The sequence below is a fragment of the Falco cherrug genome, chromosome 3 (assembly GCF_023634085.1).
Source record: "Falco cherrug isolate bFalChe1 chromosome 3, bFalChe1.pri, whole genome shotgun sequence".
NCBI classification, from domain to species: domain Eukaryota; kingdom Metazoa; phylum Chordata; class Aves; order Falconiformes; family Falconidae; genus Falco; species Falco cherrug.
This window is the reverse complement of record NC_073699.1, coordinates 108886544-108902812: the sequence shown is the minus strand read 5'-3', so window position 1 is coordinate 108902812 and position 16269 is coordinate 108886544. Positions and strand designations below refer to the sequence as shown.

The 16269-nt window shown below is 45.0% G+C and overlaps 1 protein-coding gene across 1 annotated transcript in view; it reads left to right on the top strand.

Moving 5' to 3' along the window:
* The first annotated feature begins 1343 nt into the window (after positions 1-1343).
* Positions 1344-16269, top strand: part of LOC102058833 (ATPase family AAA domain containing 3A) — a 28678-nt gene continuing 13752 nt past the window's right edge. The window contains exons 1-11 of the mRNA XM_055704901.1: positions 1344-1613; positions 2040-2116; positions 2734-2835; positions 4397-4456; positions 4823-4892; positions 6431-6596; positions 7299-7368; positions 11256-11411; positions 11637-11693; positions 12597-12722; positions 15114-15238. Of these exons, the coding sequence (XP_055560876.1) occupies positions 1382-1613; positions 2040-2116; positions 2734-2835; positions 4397-4456; positions 4823-4892; positions 6431-6596; positions 7299-7368; positions 11256-11411; positions 11637-11693; positions 12597-12722; positions 15114-15238 (1241 nt within the window). The 5' untranslated portion in view covers positions 1344-1381. The remainder of the gene's footprint in view (positions 1614-2039; positions 2117-2733; positions 2836-4396; positions 4457-4822; positions 4893-6430; positions 6597-7298; positions 7369-11255; positions 11412-11636; positions 11694-12596; positions 12723-15113; positions 15239-16269) is intronic.

Below are 16269 nucleotides of genomic sequence, written 5' to 3'. Positions count from 1 at the left end.
AGGAAACTTGCTCTTAAGTGCATACTACTTGCAGCCTTCCCCTGTATAATCCCAGGCTCAACGAGATGTCAGAGTACAACTATAATTAGGATGAGGTAGCTAATTTCTCAGACTGATGTGGAGGTTATATGAGCACTTGGCTACTGTCAGCCAGAAGGGGCACTGAATTTACTGTAGTGGATGAGTACCTGGTACCAACAGGCTTACCTTTGCCAACTTCACCAAGAAGCATGAGCCAGCACATACCTGAAGGTTCAGGGAATGTTTTTATCACTGCCAAAATGAAGGAAAAATTCCACCCGATCAAAACCTGCTGCTGGTTGTACAAGCTGGGTGGGGGATCTCTGTTCTAGGCTGAAACGTGCTCAGAAAATAGCTTACAAGTGCAATGACGTTTGTTTAGGGCTTGTCTTTTTCCTTTTGTACTAAGTAGTTCTGCAATCAAATCTCCATTAAATATTCGGTAGATATTCTTTGACCCAAGCTGAACAACTAAAACCATGAATTAGAAAGCTACAGGTAAAATGTGATTATTTTGAGGACTAGGGCTGGAGTGCTTGGGATAGTACCTTGTAATAGGCATTAACTGTTCTGCTGCTGTATTGGTTTTCCAAAAACATCTGTGTGACACCCCACAGCAGAGCCACTGTGAATTTTAAGCACAAGTGATGAATGTGGGGGGTCACTAGGAGGAAACCAAAACAATAAAAAAAAAAAAAACCACCACAAAGAAGAACAAAACAAAGGAAAAACCAAAAAAAGAAACCCAGTCCCCCACCGAAAAGCCCCTGACTGAGAGAAAACTCAAGCGTTCTGCGGGAGGTTCTTCAGAAATGTGCTCAAGTGTGCCTTTGGGAAGAAACGTGTATATTTAAAGATAAAAAAGACAAGGGGCTGCTGGGCCGCGGCCTGCTCCCCAGCGCTGGGGCGGGCCCGGGCTGTAAGCAGGGCCGGCTGGCGGCCCGCACCTGCGGGGCTGATCCTGACCTCTCCGCTGCTACCTTCCCCGTTCCCCTTCCCCGCCCGCTCCCCCGCCGTGGCCAGGACCGGTGTGCAGGTGGCACAAGCCCCGGGGCCAAGCGCAGCCCCGCCGCGCCGGCCCGCTGCCCTCGCAGCCCCACCGCGCCGCCGTTGCTATGGCGCCGCGCCGCCCGCCCTAGTTTGTCCTTCTCCGCTCGCCGTCCCCAGCCCAGCTGTCCCGCCCGCTCGCCCGCTCCCCAGCCAATCGCTTCCCACCGGCTGGCCCGACCCTCTTGCGTCATTCCGTCAATCCCGCGCCTTGCCCAATGGGAGGCCGGCCCCGCCCCGCTGGCGCAGGCGCGGAGGGGGGGGGCGGGGAAGCGGGGCGTCCTCCGCGTGCGCGCGTGCCGCCGGCGGCGTCATGTCTTGGCTGTTCGGGCTGAACCGCGGTGCGGGGCCTGCGGGCGGCGGGGAGGCGGCGCCGGGCGGGGCTGGCCTCTCCCTCCCGCCGGGCCCGGGCGGTGGTGCCGGGGGGGCCCCGGGGGGTGCCGCCGCCCCCGGGGACCGCCAGGCGCCCAAGGACAAATGGAGCAACTTCGACCCCACGGGCCTGGAGCGGGCGGCCAAGGCGGCGCGGGAGCTGGACGCGTCCCGTGCGTGAGGGGTCGGGGCTGGGGGCGCCGCGCTGCCGGTGCTGCTCGCCGGCTGGCGGCGGTGCTTGGCGTCCCGTCGGGTCCTGCCGCCTTCCTCGGGCGGGGTCGGGGCAGCCCCGGGCTCTCGGAGGGCTGCTGCTCCTCGCCGGGAGCCCCGCGGCCTGCAGCGGCCTGTGGTCGGTCCCTGCGGGCCGCTGCTTCCCCTGAGCGAGGTCTGGGGCGGGCGGGGTACCGCAGCACCCTCTCAGCAGGGTAGACCTGTTGGCTTCAGACCGCGCGTGTGCTGCGGTTCCATAAGGCCCGCGCAGCCAGCGCCGGGTGGGACTGAATTGACCCCAGTGGACGGAATTATCCTGAATTGAGCATTTTCTCCCTTGAGAGAAGGCCTTTGTGGTGTCGGTAACCACTTCCCGCTGTCAATTTCAGGCCACGCAAAAGATGCCCTCAGTCTTGCCCAGATGCAGGAGCAGACTTTGCAGCTGGAACAGCAAACGAAACTTAAGGTATGTTGAACATCATCGTTTGTTGTGTTGTGCCTCTCAGGCAACAGCCAGGCTTGTGGGGGGCATCAGTCAAAGTCTCGCTGTCTTTAACAGGCTGCAGAGGGTGCTTAGTTTTGCTGGTTGCTGTTCAGCTTCAGCAAGTAATAGTTATCACCATTTAAAAAAAAAATATTCTGGAAGGTGAATTGCAAGCTCATTTGGCCTATTCTCAGGCATATTTTATGGCTTTCTTTATAATTTGCATGTCCAAGTGGTTTTGTAACCCTTGTAATATCACCACCATTTTTAGGGAATGACAGGGGTTTCCTGCAGGGAACTGTAAAGTAGCTGGGTGGAGAACAGACTTCCCTTTCTTTTCTAAAGGAATTTGGGGGTTGTTGGAGTGTTGATTTGCTTGTTCTTATTGTGGTTTTTTTGTAAAATTATTTAATCGTGAAATGGCTAATTATGAAATTTCTTACAGTCATGTTTTGTGATCGTATTTTAGCTTTCTTGTGTCATTGCTCAGCTTTGCAGGGTACCACTGATTACAGATGGGTTTCTTGGAGCGCACTAGTGTTCCTCTATAGGATGCTGTACTGAGCTTATTTGTGATGATTTTCCCTTTATTTTAATAGGAGTATGAAGCTGCCATAGAACAACTGAAGAATGAGCAGATACGGGTACAAGCAGAAGAGAGGCGAAAAACACTCAGTGAAGAAACAAAACAGCATCAAGCAGTAAGGGAATGAGGGGGAAGCCACGTGATGGGAGACCTTGTTTGTGGCCTCCTGTGTGGAAAAGGCAACAGTGCATTAATTCTGCCTTTTGGGGAGTGGGAGAAAGGGGATTGTGGGCTGCCATAGATGTGAGGCAGTTTGCAGACTGAGCCTGTCTTCTACACTGGCTTTGTAATGTCGAATTTGATTTGTAGTTATATGCAGCTTTGTTGTCTTGAACTTTTGTTACCAAATTCTTGACCATCCAAAGGAACCAGTAGTAGCAGTTATTCTTACTGTGTGCCCTTTGAAACTTTCCTGAAGGAATTTTCAGGGAAGTGCTCTTGAACGTGCTGAGATACACTTGTTTGTATCTAACAGCTGATGGTGTTAAGAGATCAAAGACTGCTGGCTTATTGAGTCTATGTGTTAGCCTGGACAGTTAATGTCTCTTAAATTATTTGGATTTCAGTCTGAAGTAGCCTGCAACCCTGTTTATTCCAGGATACTTTAGACAGGAAAGAATACCTTAGGAGGAGAAGTGATGCAAATCTGAGAGTTAACAGAGCTGTGTTGTGAGCAATAGTGGTGCTTTCTGGTATGTTTTAGCGTAAGTCACGTGAAGTGGCAGTAACACTGAAATCAGGGAAGTGTAAGCTAGCTTTTACGCTCATAGCTCACATGTGGTGACTTTTTACTTTGAGAGCACAGGAAGCGAGGGGGTTGATTAATTCTAATTGTTTATTTAGCTTGGGAAGATAGCCAAAACTGCTTACTTGGCACACGTTGCTTTTTATCCCGTCAGAGTTTGGACTTTGGACAGGCTGGCTCAGGAAGCAGGCTTCGCAGTCATCTGCTCTGTTCATGAGTTAGCTCTTCAACTCTTGCAAGTTCACAGGGCATCATTTGAAGTCAAAGCAAGCTTGATCATGATTCACTTCTGAAGTACCGTGCTTTGCAACTGTTGAGGAGATAATTTTCAAGCTGTTCTGCTGTGTTGTATTTGGAATAGAGAATAATATCCTTTGTACAGGGTCCTGCTTGCTGGTGGATAGGGCCCTCAGGCAGCTTCCATTTGAGTGTAGATGATAGGGGTTTATTTGCCAGTTGCAGTAGAAAATCAATGAGAGAAATTAATGAGGGTCAAGAAAGTCAATCAGAAACAGAGCTCATCTGACTGGCAGCGTATCTTGACAGTCCTATTGCTTGCAATTGCCAGGCCAGGTAATGTGCTTTAGGACATGAAAAATAAGTGTTTTTCCCAGTAAAATTTTCCTTTTCTAGGCCAAGTTCTTTGTTTTTATATCTGTGATACCTTAAAATGAAGTCAGACTAAACAGATTTTTCAGCATAGCGGAGTTTCTGGTGCTGGCTGAGGATGTTTTGCCCGAAACTTTGCCCTGTTTGTATTTAAATCTGGGTTTATTTTTTTGTTTTGTGTGGGGGTTTTTGCATTGGTTTTTCTTCCCCTGCATGTTCCAAACGATGTTGCCCTTAGGACTGGGTTCTCTGTTAAATGCCTGATCTTTATATTCTGAATTACTTTTTCTTTTTTTTTTTTATTTTTACTTTTTTTTTCAAGCGAGCCCAATACCAGGACAAATTGGCAAGGCAGCGCTATGACGAACAGATGCGACAGCAGGTATGATCGCTTCCTTCTCTAACCCAGCTGGGAACTGTATAGTAGCTTCCTTAAGTCAAAGTGGTGATCTGGAGCAGCCCTATCGTGCTGGCCAGATGGCTGATGCCAGGCACAGTTGCTGCCATCTGTACTATTTGCTTGGCATCGACAGTGGTGGCCAGGCACATCAAAGGCCAGGAATTAGGACAAAGTGGCTAGGAGCATGGGATTGAGAGTATGAATCTGGGAGATGGGGAGAGGGAGAACGCACTTCAACCTGAGCACTAGCTTCTTGAAAATATTTGTAGTACTTAAGCTTACACAAATACCTACTTGACTGAGTTCTTAGAACTTTAATGCATCTTCTGCTGTCATCTCTGCCTGTAGCAACTTGCTAATGAAGAGAATCTGAGGAAGCAGGAAGAATCTGTACAGAAGCAGGAAGCTATGAGACGTGGTAAGCTAGTAATTTTTCTTGAGCTGGTGACAGTGGTGAGGGGCATGAGTTCTCTGTACTGATCTTTGACTCCTTGTCCGTATTCATTGATGCTCCATTAGGTCACGTGTTAATGTCATACTGGCAAGTACCGTGTAAATCCCAGTAGTACTCAAAATACCAGTTGCTTCTGAGAGTAGTTTAGAAAAAAATGTCTGTCCTGTAGTACTTGGATTTCCCAGTGAACTGTCTGTCAGCATCTCGTGGTGTAGCAACTGAAATGCTGATTTTTATGCTGGGGCATTGTAAAATAGAACCAGTTTTGAGGAAGGAAGGGAAACAAAATACCTCTTGGGAGGAACAGTTCGATCTACATTACTTAGTCTCTGTTCATTGTTTCCTGTAGAAAATAAAAGCTGAGTAACGGAAGGTTTAGTCTGAAACGTGCTTTGTTTCTTTTTGTTGTTGGGGAATTGCCAGCATGACTGGCTTTGCAGAACTCCAGTGGGACTCCACTAGGGCACAAGTGTTAGAAATGTATAAAGCAATTTGTGTAGGACCAGAGGGGATGGGAAGGCTGGCTGGCTCCTTCCACAGCTGCCAGCTGCTCTGTTGTCCACTCCTTGCTGCCATCTGGTGTACTTGGGGTTTGTCGGTATCTTTGAGGGAGGTATTGTAGCAACCATGTAACGAAGCTCAGTGGTGAAACTCTGTAGGAGAGGGTGATTTTACTCTTGTAGTTTCCACCTACTCGTAGCACCAAGGTGTGAATGTCAAGGTAGCCTGTCCAGCGTTCTGTTATCAAGAGGGGTATCAAGTAGCAGGGTGGTCCAGTCAGGATTTCTTGCAGTAACACTGAAGAGAGAGGGTTGTGAGGTCGTCATCTCAGTTCCTGGGTTGTTCTTAGGTTTCTCGTTCATTCTGCATTCACGTCAATCTTAACGTGTCAGTCACTGTTACTTCAGACACACAGAACGGAGCTTCCAAAATCCTGTTTGGGACAGCATTTTACAGGCAACTCCATTTTGCTTCCCTTCATAAGCAATGTCTATTGCACTGTGTGTAGTTACTTGCCCAGGGTTGTCCTTCCTTGTCTGTAGCATGTCACCCTTCCTCTCTGAAATGACGTTGATGAGCAGCAGCGGTGCCAGGCACTGTGGGTTTTCCCTCTCTGTTGCTTTACCTCTTACTGTCTAGCTCATCTCCGACTAAAGTTGGCCCTCAGCATTTTTTCTGGTAATGAACTTCCAGAACTGGAATACGATTGTTGTCTTGCAACGTGCCATCTGGAAGAGGCCACCTATTTGGTGTGTGATCCTTTTGAAGCACAGAGAGAAAATTCCTTGTCTGTCTTTTGTAATAATACTGTACTGGTTGGCTGCCTTTTGGGGGAGGGTGGGAAGAATTAAGATCTTGAAGTCTGCTGCCATGGGATCACACACAGCTATTGTGAAGCCAGGATGAAGCAATGCATCTCTTTCACCTGCTTGCTAATTGGGATTAAGCCAGCCCAAAAGATTGTCTTCCTCTGTGGTTTTTTTTTCTTTTTTTAAAAAAAGCTACTGTAGAGCGAGAGATGGAGCTGCGTCATAAGAATGAAATGCTGCGTGTGGAGGCAGAGGCAAGAGCCCGTGCCAAGGCTGAGCGGGAGAACGCAGACATCATTCGGGAGCAGATTCGCCTAAAAGCTGCTGAACATCGCCAAACGGTGTTGGAGTCCCTCAAGTACGTGCAAGCCAGGAGAAGGGCATGGGTTGTCTTGCTGCTTTTGCAGATTTCTCCTGTCATGTAGGAAACCTTGCTGTGTTTATTCCCCTTAGGCTCTGAGGAATACAAAGGGTTAGTTTGTACACCCTTGTGCTCTGAATGATAGGAATTATGTTAAAGGGAACCCTCTCTTTCACTTATCTTGCTACATGGTCATCTGAATGTGAACTGGAGAGACTGTGGATTTTACGTAATTTTACCAACAGATGACTCCAAGCCTTACTTGCTAAAATTGAGACTCAGTTACTCTGAAAATTTTTTGAGTTCTTTCAGTTTCTGAACATATACCATAAAGGTATAAAGCAGCCAAAGGGGTGGACATCTAGATTTGTAATTTGTTAATTTTTGAATTAAAAAAGCTTTAGAATTAAATACCTTTTGTTACAGTTCAGCACTAATAATCTTAATCTGTTAAAGAAATTGCTATCATCGGAATGCCAAATGCTTTTCTGGATTTAATCCCAGACCAGGTGTAGACATTAGATGATTATAAATGTATTTGCCATGCTTATTCATTTGTCAGTTCCCAGGTGAGCCCTCTGTTAGCTGTGGCTGGTTCTGAAGAAGACCATTGTAAAGTTGTTTTGTAAATTGTTGCAGTTCAGTCTTTTGAAATCCCTTTTTTCTTCTCCTGCTTGTCTTGCTGTTTGCTTATTGTAGGACAGCTGGGATGCTTTTCGGGGAAGGATTCCGTGCTTTTGTAACAGACTGGGATAAAGTTACAGCCACGGTAAGATTGTGACGTGTATCGACAACTGCCAGAAAAGTCTGTCTGTAAATGTGTGTTAAACAAACTCCTATCTCTGATATGTTTATAAACTGTAAACTGTGATGGGGATTTGCTGCTCACTTAGTGCTCTCTGCAGTCCTCATTTAAGGAGAGTGCTTCAGATTTTTATTCAGATTAATTCTAGTCTTCCCTGTATGGATAATTTGTTCCTCATCGGTCACAAAAGTTCTGGCTTTGATTGATCAACAGCGTGGAATTCTCTTGCTTTTGGAGACTCTATCACCTTTACAAACATGTTTCTTGAAAGTTTGCCAGCTATTACAAGTAATATGTGCAGGTTCTGTGAAAAAAATAGCCGAGTCTTTTTCACAGATGGCTTTTTTTCCACAGGTTGTTCTGCAGATTGCAGTCTCTTATGTATGTAGGAGAGTAGGGGTTTTATCTAATAGGCAATTAGAGATAACTGCAGATTTTTTTGGAGAACTTGAGTGTCACTTTCATATTTGACTAGGCTCTGAGCTGCTAAGTTTTCATTGAGCTTTTTAATGATTGGTGTTTGTTGTGTTTTCATGCATGAACATCTGTAAATGTTTATAGGTGAACAAAGCATTATGAAATGTTTAACGCTGCTGTTAGACTTCGCCAGTGGTGGGTTTTGGGAACAGGGATCCATTTCTCCTCCACCCCTGATTTCTTTTGTGTGTTTGCAGTTAAACTACAAACTGGAAATGCCTTTTTAGGAATATTAGGGGAAGTATATTGGAGATGTGTAATAGCTGATCTGGTGGGCACAAAAGTTTTTGGTTTTTTTTTTACTCTAAACCAGTGGTCTCAAATTTTTTGTTTACTTATCCTTTACAGTAAAACTCTGAGAACACTCCTCAGCAAATAGTAAGAGATGCATCGTGAAAGTTTGTGTTTTTAAATTAAGGTGCACAATTTTAAGGCCAGAGAGAAATTGTTCGATACTCCCTTTTTGCATGCATTCTGTCTCTTGAGCTGCAATTTCTTCCCACAAGTTAGCTACCAAGAATTTGCTAGTCTCATTCCAGGTGGATAGTGTCAGCTCTCTGAGAGTATGAGGGTCCCGCTTTCATCTATAAAGGAGCACCTTTAGTCTTTGGAACATCAAGATATTGCAAGACATTATCTAAAACTTTTTTGCTGCTTATCTCACAACTTTTTATCTAATTTTGATGTAGCCTAGAGAGCACTTAGGGCTGTTATGTGTGCTAAATAAGTTGATTGAAAGCTGGAAAGAGTACAAAAGAGCATGGCAGTGGCTTCTTACGGACATAAAGTTACTTCTTACTGTACTTTTTACAATAAAACTTTACAGTGAAAATTTATTTTTAGTAGCTTGGCTTGTTAAAGTGGACATTTTCCTTTCAGTTAGCTGCCACCATCTGCTCCACCCTGTGGTTTTATACACACAGGCTGATAAAAAGGCGCTGCCTTAGTGCTCTGGGAAGAATTAAGACATGCTTTTAGTGGATCCTTTTGTAATCTGTAGGCTGTACCTGGAATGCCTGCAGTATTCGGAGCCTTTTGCAGAGTAGTGGTTGGTGTTTCTAGCTGCATATTCTCTTGACCCAGATACCAGTTTCCTGCATTATGGTCATTTTTGCTTCTGACAAGTGCTTGTCTTGTGAATTTGGGACATTTAGGTTTTAAAAAAAAGCGCGCATATTTTTGGAAAGGAGGTAACACAGCTGGAACTCATATTTTGCTGCTTTGAAAAATGACTGTAAGGTAAGATTAGGGTTCCTCTAAATAAGCCCTGTATTTTCAGCTCTTCCTGCCTACTGTAAGGGCTGTTCTTTTCCTAGCTCTTCCCGTACCAGCAGGACCCCAAAGGTTCTGCTCCAAGTTTTTGGGTTTATTGGTTTTTTTTTTTTAGTGGAATTCACTTTGCTTATCAGTCAGAGATTCATTCCTTTCTTAGCTATTTCATGATAAACAGACAGGCACTGTAATCAGACTGATTTGTGAAGTTGGCATAGTAATTGGGTTTCTTTTGTGAATGTGCAAGTCAAGTAATTTTCCTGGTTTGATACAGCTGTAAGACTGAAGCTGTGTATTTCTCTGTGCCTTGTGGTATGAACATCAGTGAAATCCAAAAGTCTGAAATACTTATCTCTGCCTGGGTGGATATCGTGTATCAAGCAACCTGTAACTTTGCTTGGTACTGGATGTTGCTGAAGCCGATGGTGTAAGAGTGCATGAGATCATTTGTCGTGGTACCTTGTTTTTAGAGGGAGGCTGCAAAAAGGTGGAGCCTCTTTTTTTGTGTTCGAAAGTCCCTGTAAACGGAACTGAATTGGATGTGGAGGTTGTCTTACCCTTTGCATCTTGGAACTTGCAGTTCTGAACCGTGCATGTTTCCATGCAAAGCAAAGGTGACGTCACACGTCTAAGCAGAGCGAAAGTGAACAGATGGTGTCTCATGGTTTATTGAACAGTGCCATCCTTGATGCCCTTGAGGCTTTTGACCTTGTTTTGTACTTGTAGTAAAAGGCTGCTTACTTCGAAAGCAATTGCTGCAGCTTGTTCTTCTATCTATCTGGGCTTGCTCTGACATGCATTATTGGCATCTAGCTATAAGCTGAACACAACTGATTATTTGCACGCAGAACCGTGTGGAACAGTTGGCCTCTTCCCAGACACCTCTCAGTTTAAAAGTAATACCCCTTGCTCCCTTGTATTTTCAGGTGAATAGGACTTTTGGTAAATCAACTGACTTGCCTCCATAAGTACAAACAGCCGGAACCTGGAGGCTTATGTTTGTGTACCTTAAGTTTTATAAAAGTGGTCAGTGCTTTCAGTCTCTGAGAATTAAGGAAACAGTCCTATCCATGCTAAAGATTTCTGTAAAGTCTTGCTTTAAACTCCTGTCTTGAAATGTTCTTAGCAACTTCCTGGAGCGTCTTTAGGGTTGTCAGCACAGCTCCATGTCTATTCTGCCAGCTAGCTATGGTGGGAAAAGCTGCCTGCAGGGCTCTTGGTTTAATATGAGCCAACGTAGTGCTGAACCGAGCAGCAGCTATAAACCACAGAGAAGTCTGGAGACTTTCTGCTTCACTGGGAAATTGATGGGGATGACTGATGTTCTGGGGTTTCTGAAAGAACAGTCTGTAATGCAATAGCAATAATTCCGGTGGTGGTTTTGGCTTTGAAGGTCCTCTTTGAGTACCTGTTTTCCTGTTGTGAATAGTCAAGCCAGAACCAAGACCTTTAGCAGGTGTACCCTAGCTGGTCCTTTTTGTTCCCTACTGCGTACTACCTTGGTGGCAGCCACAACAGATGTTTATCTTGGCATCTTTAATTCTGCGTACGGTTTCTTGTAGGGTGAGGAGTAGTGTGGCAGATAGCACCTGCTTGATGTGGGCTTATTCTTCCATGCCTTCACAGAATACCTGGAATAAAACCCCAAAAACTACCACCAAACCACACCACTTCTGTTCACAACACCGGAAGCTAAAGCTTCAGTGTTATGGGAGATCCTAGTTTTTCATAGGATGCTTATACCTCCAGTTTGTAGCAAAGCCTCGTGCCTATTTGTCTTAATACGTACTCTATGGAGTTAGAAGTCTGAAAAGCCACACACGTTTTGGGCAGGGAATACATACTTCGGATGCATGCCTATATGTGTCGCTTCTGCTTCCTCTGTGCATTTCACACTGCAAGATGCAAGAGTGCTAAATGCCTTATGAATAGGGAGTGTAAGACCTTGGCTGGCTGAACAGGGATAAAACATCTTACCAAAAATAACTCCCTGTTGGTCAGCATTTGTCCTGAATCTTAATTCCCCTCCACTGGGCATGCTACATACATTAGCGTTGCCTTGCCAAGTGTGTTTTCCTAATCCTTCCCCCATCTCTTTGCAGGTGGCAGGTCTAACCCTGCTGGCCGTGGGTGTTTACTCTGCCAAGAATGCCACGGCAGTAGCAGGGCGATACATAGAAGCGCGTTTGGGCAAACCTTCCCTGGTGAGAGAAACCTCACGCATTACTGTGCTGGAGGCACTGAAGCATCCTATCAAGGTAAGGTTTAGCTTTGTTTCTGTGTTGCACTCTGCCATGAGGATGCAGAACTCCTTTTGCAGCTCTTTCTGTCAGGCAGAGAGATGGGTCTGTGAATAAACCTACTATTAGAGATAGCATAGGTGGGCTGAGCTCGTTGTCATTTTGTGTGACCTTTTTGTCCAGGTAAGTTGTCAAAACTGTGGTTGATTTCTATGTGTCAGTAATGGAATTTGTCCTCTTTAGGTTGGTAAGCGTCTTACCAGCAAGGCTCAGGATGCCCTTGAAGGAGTTGTGCTCAGTGTGAGTACTCTTATTTTGTGATCTTGGACTGTGAAGGGATGACTTTGGAATCTAAATAATACAGCCGTTTCCTTACGCTGGCTTCAAAAGCTGTAATTCCAGTAATTCTGGAGAGACAGCAGCCTTGGGGCTGTAAATAAGCTCCTGTGTTCAGTGTGACACGCATTAAGCACACTAACCTTTTTTCCCTGTGTGCAAGGCAGTTGGAAGTCTTAGTGCATTCCTTGCCCTGCCGCATTTTTTCTTCAGTCTGCATGTTAATATACAGAGCTCCACTTGTCTCATCTAATCTGTTAAACATTACTGGACCTAGATCTGCTTGTAGGCCAAAAAAAAAAGCAGCAGCGTATGCATCTGCCTGTTTTGTGAATGGTTCTTAACTTGGTAATTAGGGCTGCTACTCTATATTTGCTTCTGAATTTGATTCCTGGATATCAGGCAAACTTAAGTACTGCTTGAAGATGCTGAGAGAAAGTGCTCCTGCAGGAATAGCTTTCTCTCAGGATCCCAACAAATGCAGTAATAAGTAAGAACAGGAACATTTATGACTTATGAAAGAAGTATTGCAAAGAGTTGCTTATTTTTGACATATCCCTCCCAGGGCATCCAATAGGAGGTGAATCTTCAGGTGTTACTGGTTCTTACCATAGTTACTGCACTGCTTCCCGCACTGCTGCTTTTTCTTATAAATGAGTAGCCAAGTGGACAGAACTTCAAATTGAGTAAATCCTGACCTAGAAAGGGAAATGACCCTGGTCTAAAGTAATAACCAGCTGAAGTTAAGGTGTAAAAGCTCGAGACATTAGGAGTGCTGCCTGCTTCTTCCTGGTACTCACCTATGAAGCTGATAGATGCAGGTCGCGTGGTACTTTCTATTCCTTAAGTTTAACCCTTTTGTTGCAGCCACAGTTAGAAGCACGTGTGAGAGACATTGCCATAGCAACAAGAAATACAAAAAAGAATAAAAGCCTATACAGGAATATTCTTATGTACGGTCCCCCTGGCACTGGAAAGACGCTCTTTGCCAAGGTAAAGCCATGCCAAGATTCTGATAACCTGTATGTTGCAGGGTGCTCTGAAAACTTCAGGCTCTAAGCACCCAACCTAATCTGAAATCTGTTGCTGTAGTATTGCATAAACATGGTGTGCTTATGTGTCTGTTGGAAAGGGAGGAAAGGGCATGCAGCCTGCTTCAACTCTAAATTACTACAGTTGCTTGGGTTCTGGTACTAAGTGTAGGCAGAAGAGCCCTTCCATCTGGAAGAGGCACTTGGCAACTGTGAGCTGTGAAATCGCAATGCCGGCCTGCTGTCTCATTTCCACCTCTGTTAGTTTCGTGCACTTTTCTGAATAGGGTCTTCCCGCTCTTGCTTACTAATCCCAGAGCAGAGAAGAGGTAGGTATGGCTTCGCTGGGCATATGCGCTACCAGGATCTGGGTTTTTTTGAGTTGATTTGATTTTTGACTTGCTTTTCAGTGCTTGTCCACTAGATCTGAGGTTTCAAATACTTGTTTAACAGTGGCAGACTTGACGTGCTGATGCAAGTTGAATTCTTGTTTTTTCTCTCTCCATGCATTAAACCCGTGTCCCGGTAGTTTTTTGCTGCCTGCTCTGACGGTATGCCACCTAGTCTGGATTTCTAAAGCCAGTAGAGGGGGACAGGTCGAGGAAATGACGACAACAACAGCATAAGAAGGGAGAAACGTGAGAGCTGAGTGAGGTGATTGGCAATGGATGAAGAAGTTTATTAAACAGTCCAGAAGTTACCTCTTAATGCTTTTCCCCATTAGCATAGAAACTCCAAGGGGATGCTGGTGGTAGCTGTAAAAGATTTGGAGTGGGTCAGAAGGAAGATGGATGTAAGAGAGACACCTTTATGCTCTAGAGAGGAGAGAATATTACGCAGGGAAGCTGGCTTTTGCTGAGAAAAAGCAGGTTTTCTGAGCTGTGACTTCTGCACTTGGGTTAATGGCAGTGACAGTACAGATTGCTGTTACTGCCGTTCCAAAACGGTGGCATGTCAGAGGGAAGACCACCGCACTGACTCCTGCAGGGCAAAGACGTGTAGGCCTGTGATGGTAGTAATGCAGCATGACAGGATTCTTGACAGATGTAAACACATTTGGATGTGACTGTCAAAGCTTCCAGCTTTGTTGGACTGATAAAAAAACCACTAAACGTTAGTAGCAGGAACTGGGTGGTTTTAATGGATGGAGCAAAGCTTTTTTTCCAGCCTCCTGCTGCACAGCAGATAATTGGTTGGATTCAGCTGAGCATGTTTTGCTGGGGCTGTTGCTGATCTGCTTGGGCTGATTTGTTCATTTTAACATTCAGATGACTTTACTTGGCAGAACTGAATAGTCAGGTCTGGGTCAGCTCATGGCACGTTAACACAGCCTGCTGTCTGTCACCACGGCAGGGCTTAATTGGTAGCTGCTTTGTGAACTGCTTTGTGAAACGGAGGCGGGGGAGAGAAAGATCTTCCCTCTTCCTGGCTTCAAATCCTAGCGAAGTCTGTCATTGCAGATCCAGGCATTTGTGGGCTAATTCAGTGCTAAGATGTTGCGGTGAGATGGAGAGCAGGTTTAAGCTGGGAGCTTAATTAAAATGTCTCATAGCTCTTGGTAGGCCTGTTTGGGCTGAAGTAGGGGGAGGCTTTGCCAACGCTGTAATTCTGCCCTGCAGGGACATGCCAGCCTAAGGAAACTGGTCAGTGCAAGCCATAGGCTCTTCTGATGTGCTTGGCTGATGTTGGCTATGTCCTGTCAAACTTGCTTTATGGATAGACTTGCATTTTCTGTCCTAGCGAAAAATCACAGAGGGTTTTGTTTTGCTTTCTGTTAGGTTTTTTTTTACCTGCAGGCTTAAGGGAGGTATTTCCAGCATGCCCTAGGAGCTTTATTAAAACCCTTTGCTTAGTAGCCACCAGACCAATGAGTTGTGGCAGGTGTTAAAACACAAAAGGGGCATATTCTGTTATTTTGTCTGAATACTCATTGGGTTCACTGACCATTTAATTCCAGGCTTTTATCTTTTTGTAAACAAATAAAATTTTGAGTCCTATCAGTTAAGTGTCTAATAGAGAATAGAACCCTGTTAATAAACTAGACCACGAAGGAAACAGTGGAAGAAATAAACAACACACAAGTTAAAGGTGAAGGTCTAAGCACTCTCAGCAGTGCCTTCTAGCATTAAATTTCATGCGTTGCCGCAAGGCTAAACTTCCTTTTTTCCTTCCCATTCCGAGCAATGCTAAAAACTGTCCTGAAGTGCCTAAAGAAGTACTCTCTTCTCGAAGAGCATACTCGCCCTCTGCAAATAAATGTGCTGATAGGACTAAACTACTTGTATTTCCCTTCTCACCTTCCCTGGTATTGCAGTGAAGGAGTGCTTAACTGACTGGTTTGGTTTCCTTCCAGAAATTAGCTGTGCACTCGGGCATGGATTATGCCATCATGACAGGTGGTGATGTTGCCCCTATGGGGCGGGAAGGAGTTACTGCCATGCATAAACTCTTCGACTGGGCAAACACCAGTAGGAGAGGGTAAGTAGAGGTTCCTCTGAATCCTGAATTTTGTTTCTTGCTCAAAGTCGCTGCAACGATGTAGTTCGGACCCCTCATCTCTGGTTGTTATGGAGTGATACTCTCACACTGATGAGGTAGCACTGACCAGGTATAACATCTCCTGAAGTTTTCCTAGAAAGGGTGAATTCTGGCTGCTCGGTAATATTTAAAGGGCTGAAAGCTTTTGCTCCCTCAAACTCTTCTTGTTTACTTCAGATCAGTCATAGCTTGACTCTCCGCAGATCTCACCAGGCAGGTAGAGAGGTACTGTCCACTCGAAGGCTGGGACACGTTTCTTTCAGAGTGATTAGTTTTCTGGCAGTAATTAGAAGACTGAGTATGAATGGAGGTGCAACCAGGTGTTACGCTCTCTGGATATTATGTTCCCTGTTGTGATTGCTCAGATTTTAGACTCTGATAATGTTTTGATTCAGCTTCTTGTTTACTTTTGAGTCTCAAGCAGAAGCAGTGAAGAGTAAGAAATAAAAGAGTAAGGGGAGACAGGTGCTCAAAGCATTGACATTAGATAAGTGTAGAAGTCACAAACTACTGTGCTTTTTCAGCCACCTTTAAAAGCAAACTTTTATCTGCATAAAAGCATTTGTGTTGAGGCTAAACCTTGACTCCCTGATTTGTAAAAGTGTCTAGTTAATTTTTTCGTACTAGTATAAATGGATTTTTGCAGTGCAGAGGTAGCTAAGAAGTTGCTTGTCCAGCCAGGATATTAAAACTCAATACAGAACTAGCAGTGGGTGTCAGTTTGGGTTTTGTGCGGTTTTGATTGCAGGTCTTCCGTAAATGTGGCTAACTAGTGATTTATGTGTTCTTTGATTACTTTAGATAGGACATCGTCTCGCAGTGTCTGTTTTGATCCTTGATGCATTCATCTTCTTAATGTTTCTATTTCCCCTTTAAAAAAACCAACCAAAAATATGCAGAGTCAATGTCCTAAGGATTTGAACGCTTTAAGCTTCTCCTACCCTGAGGAGATAGAGAAGGAAATGTGTAAA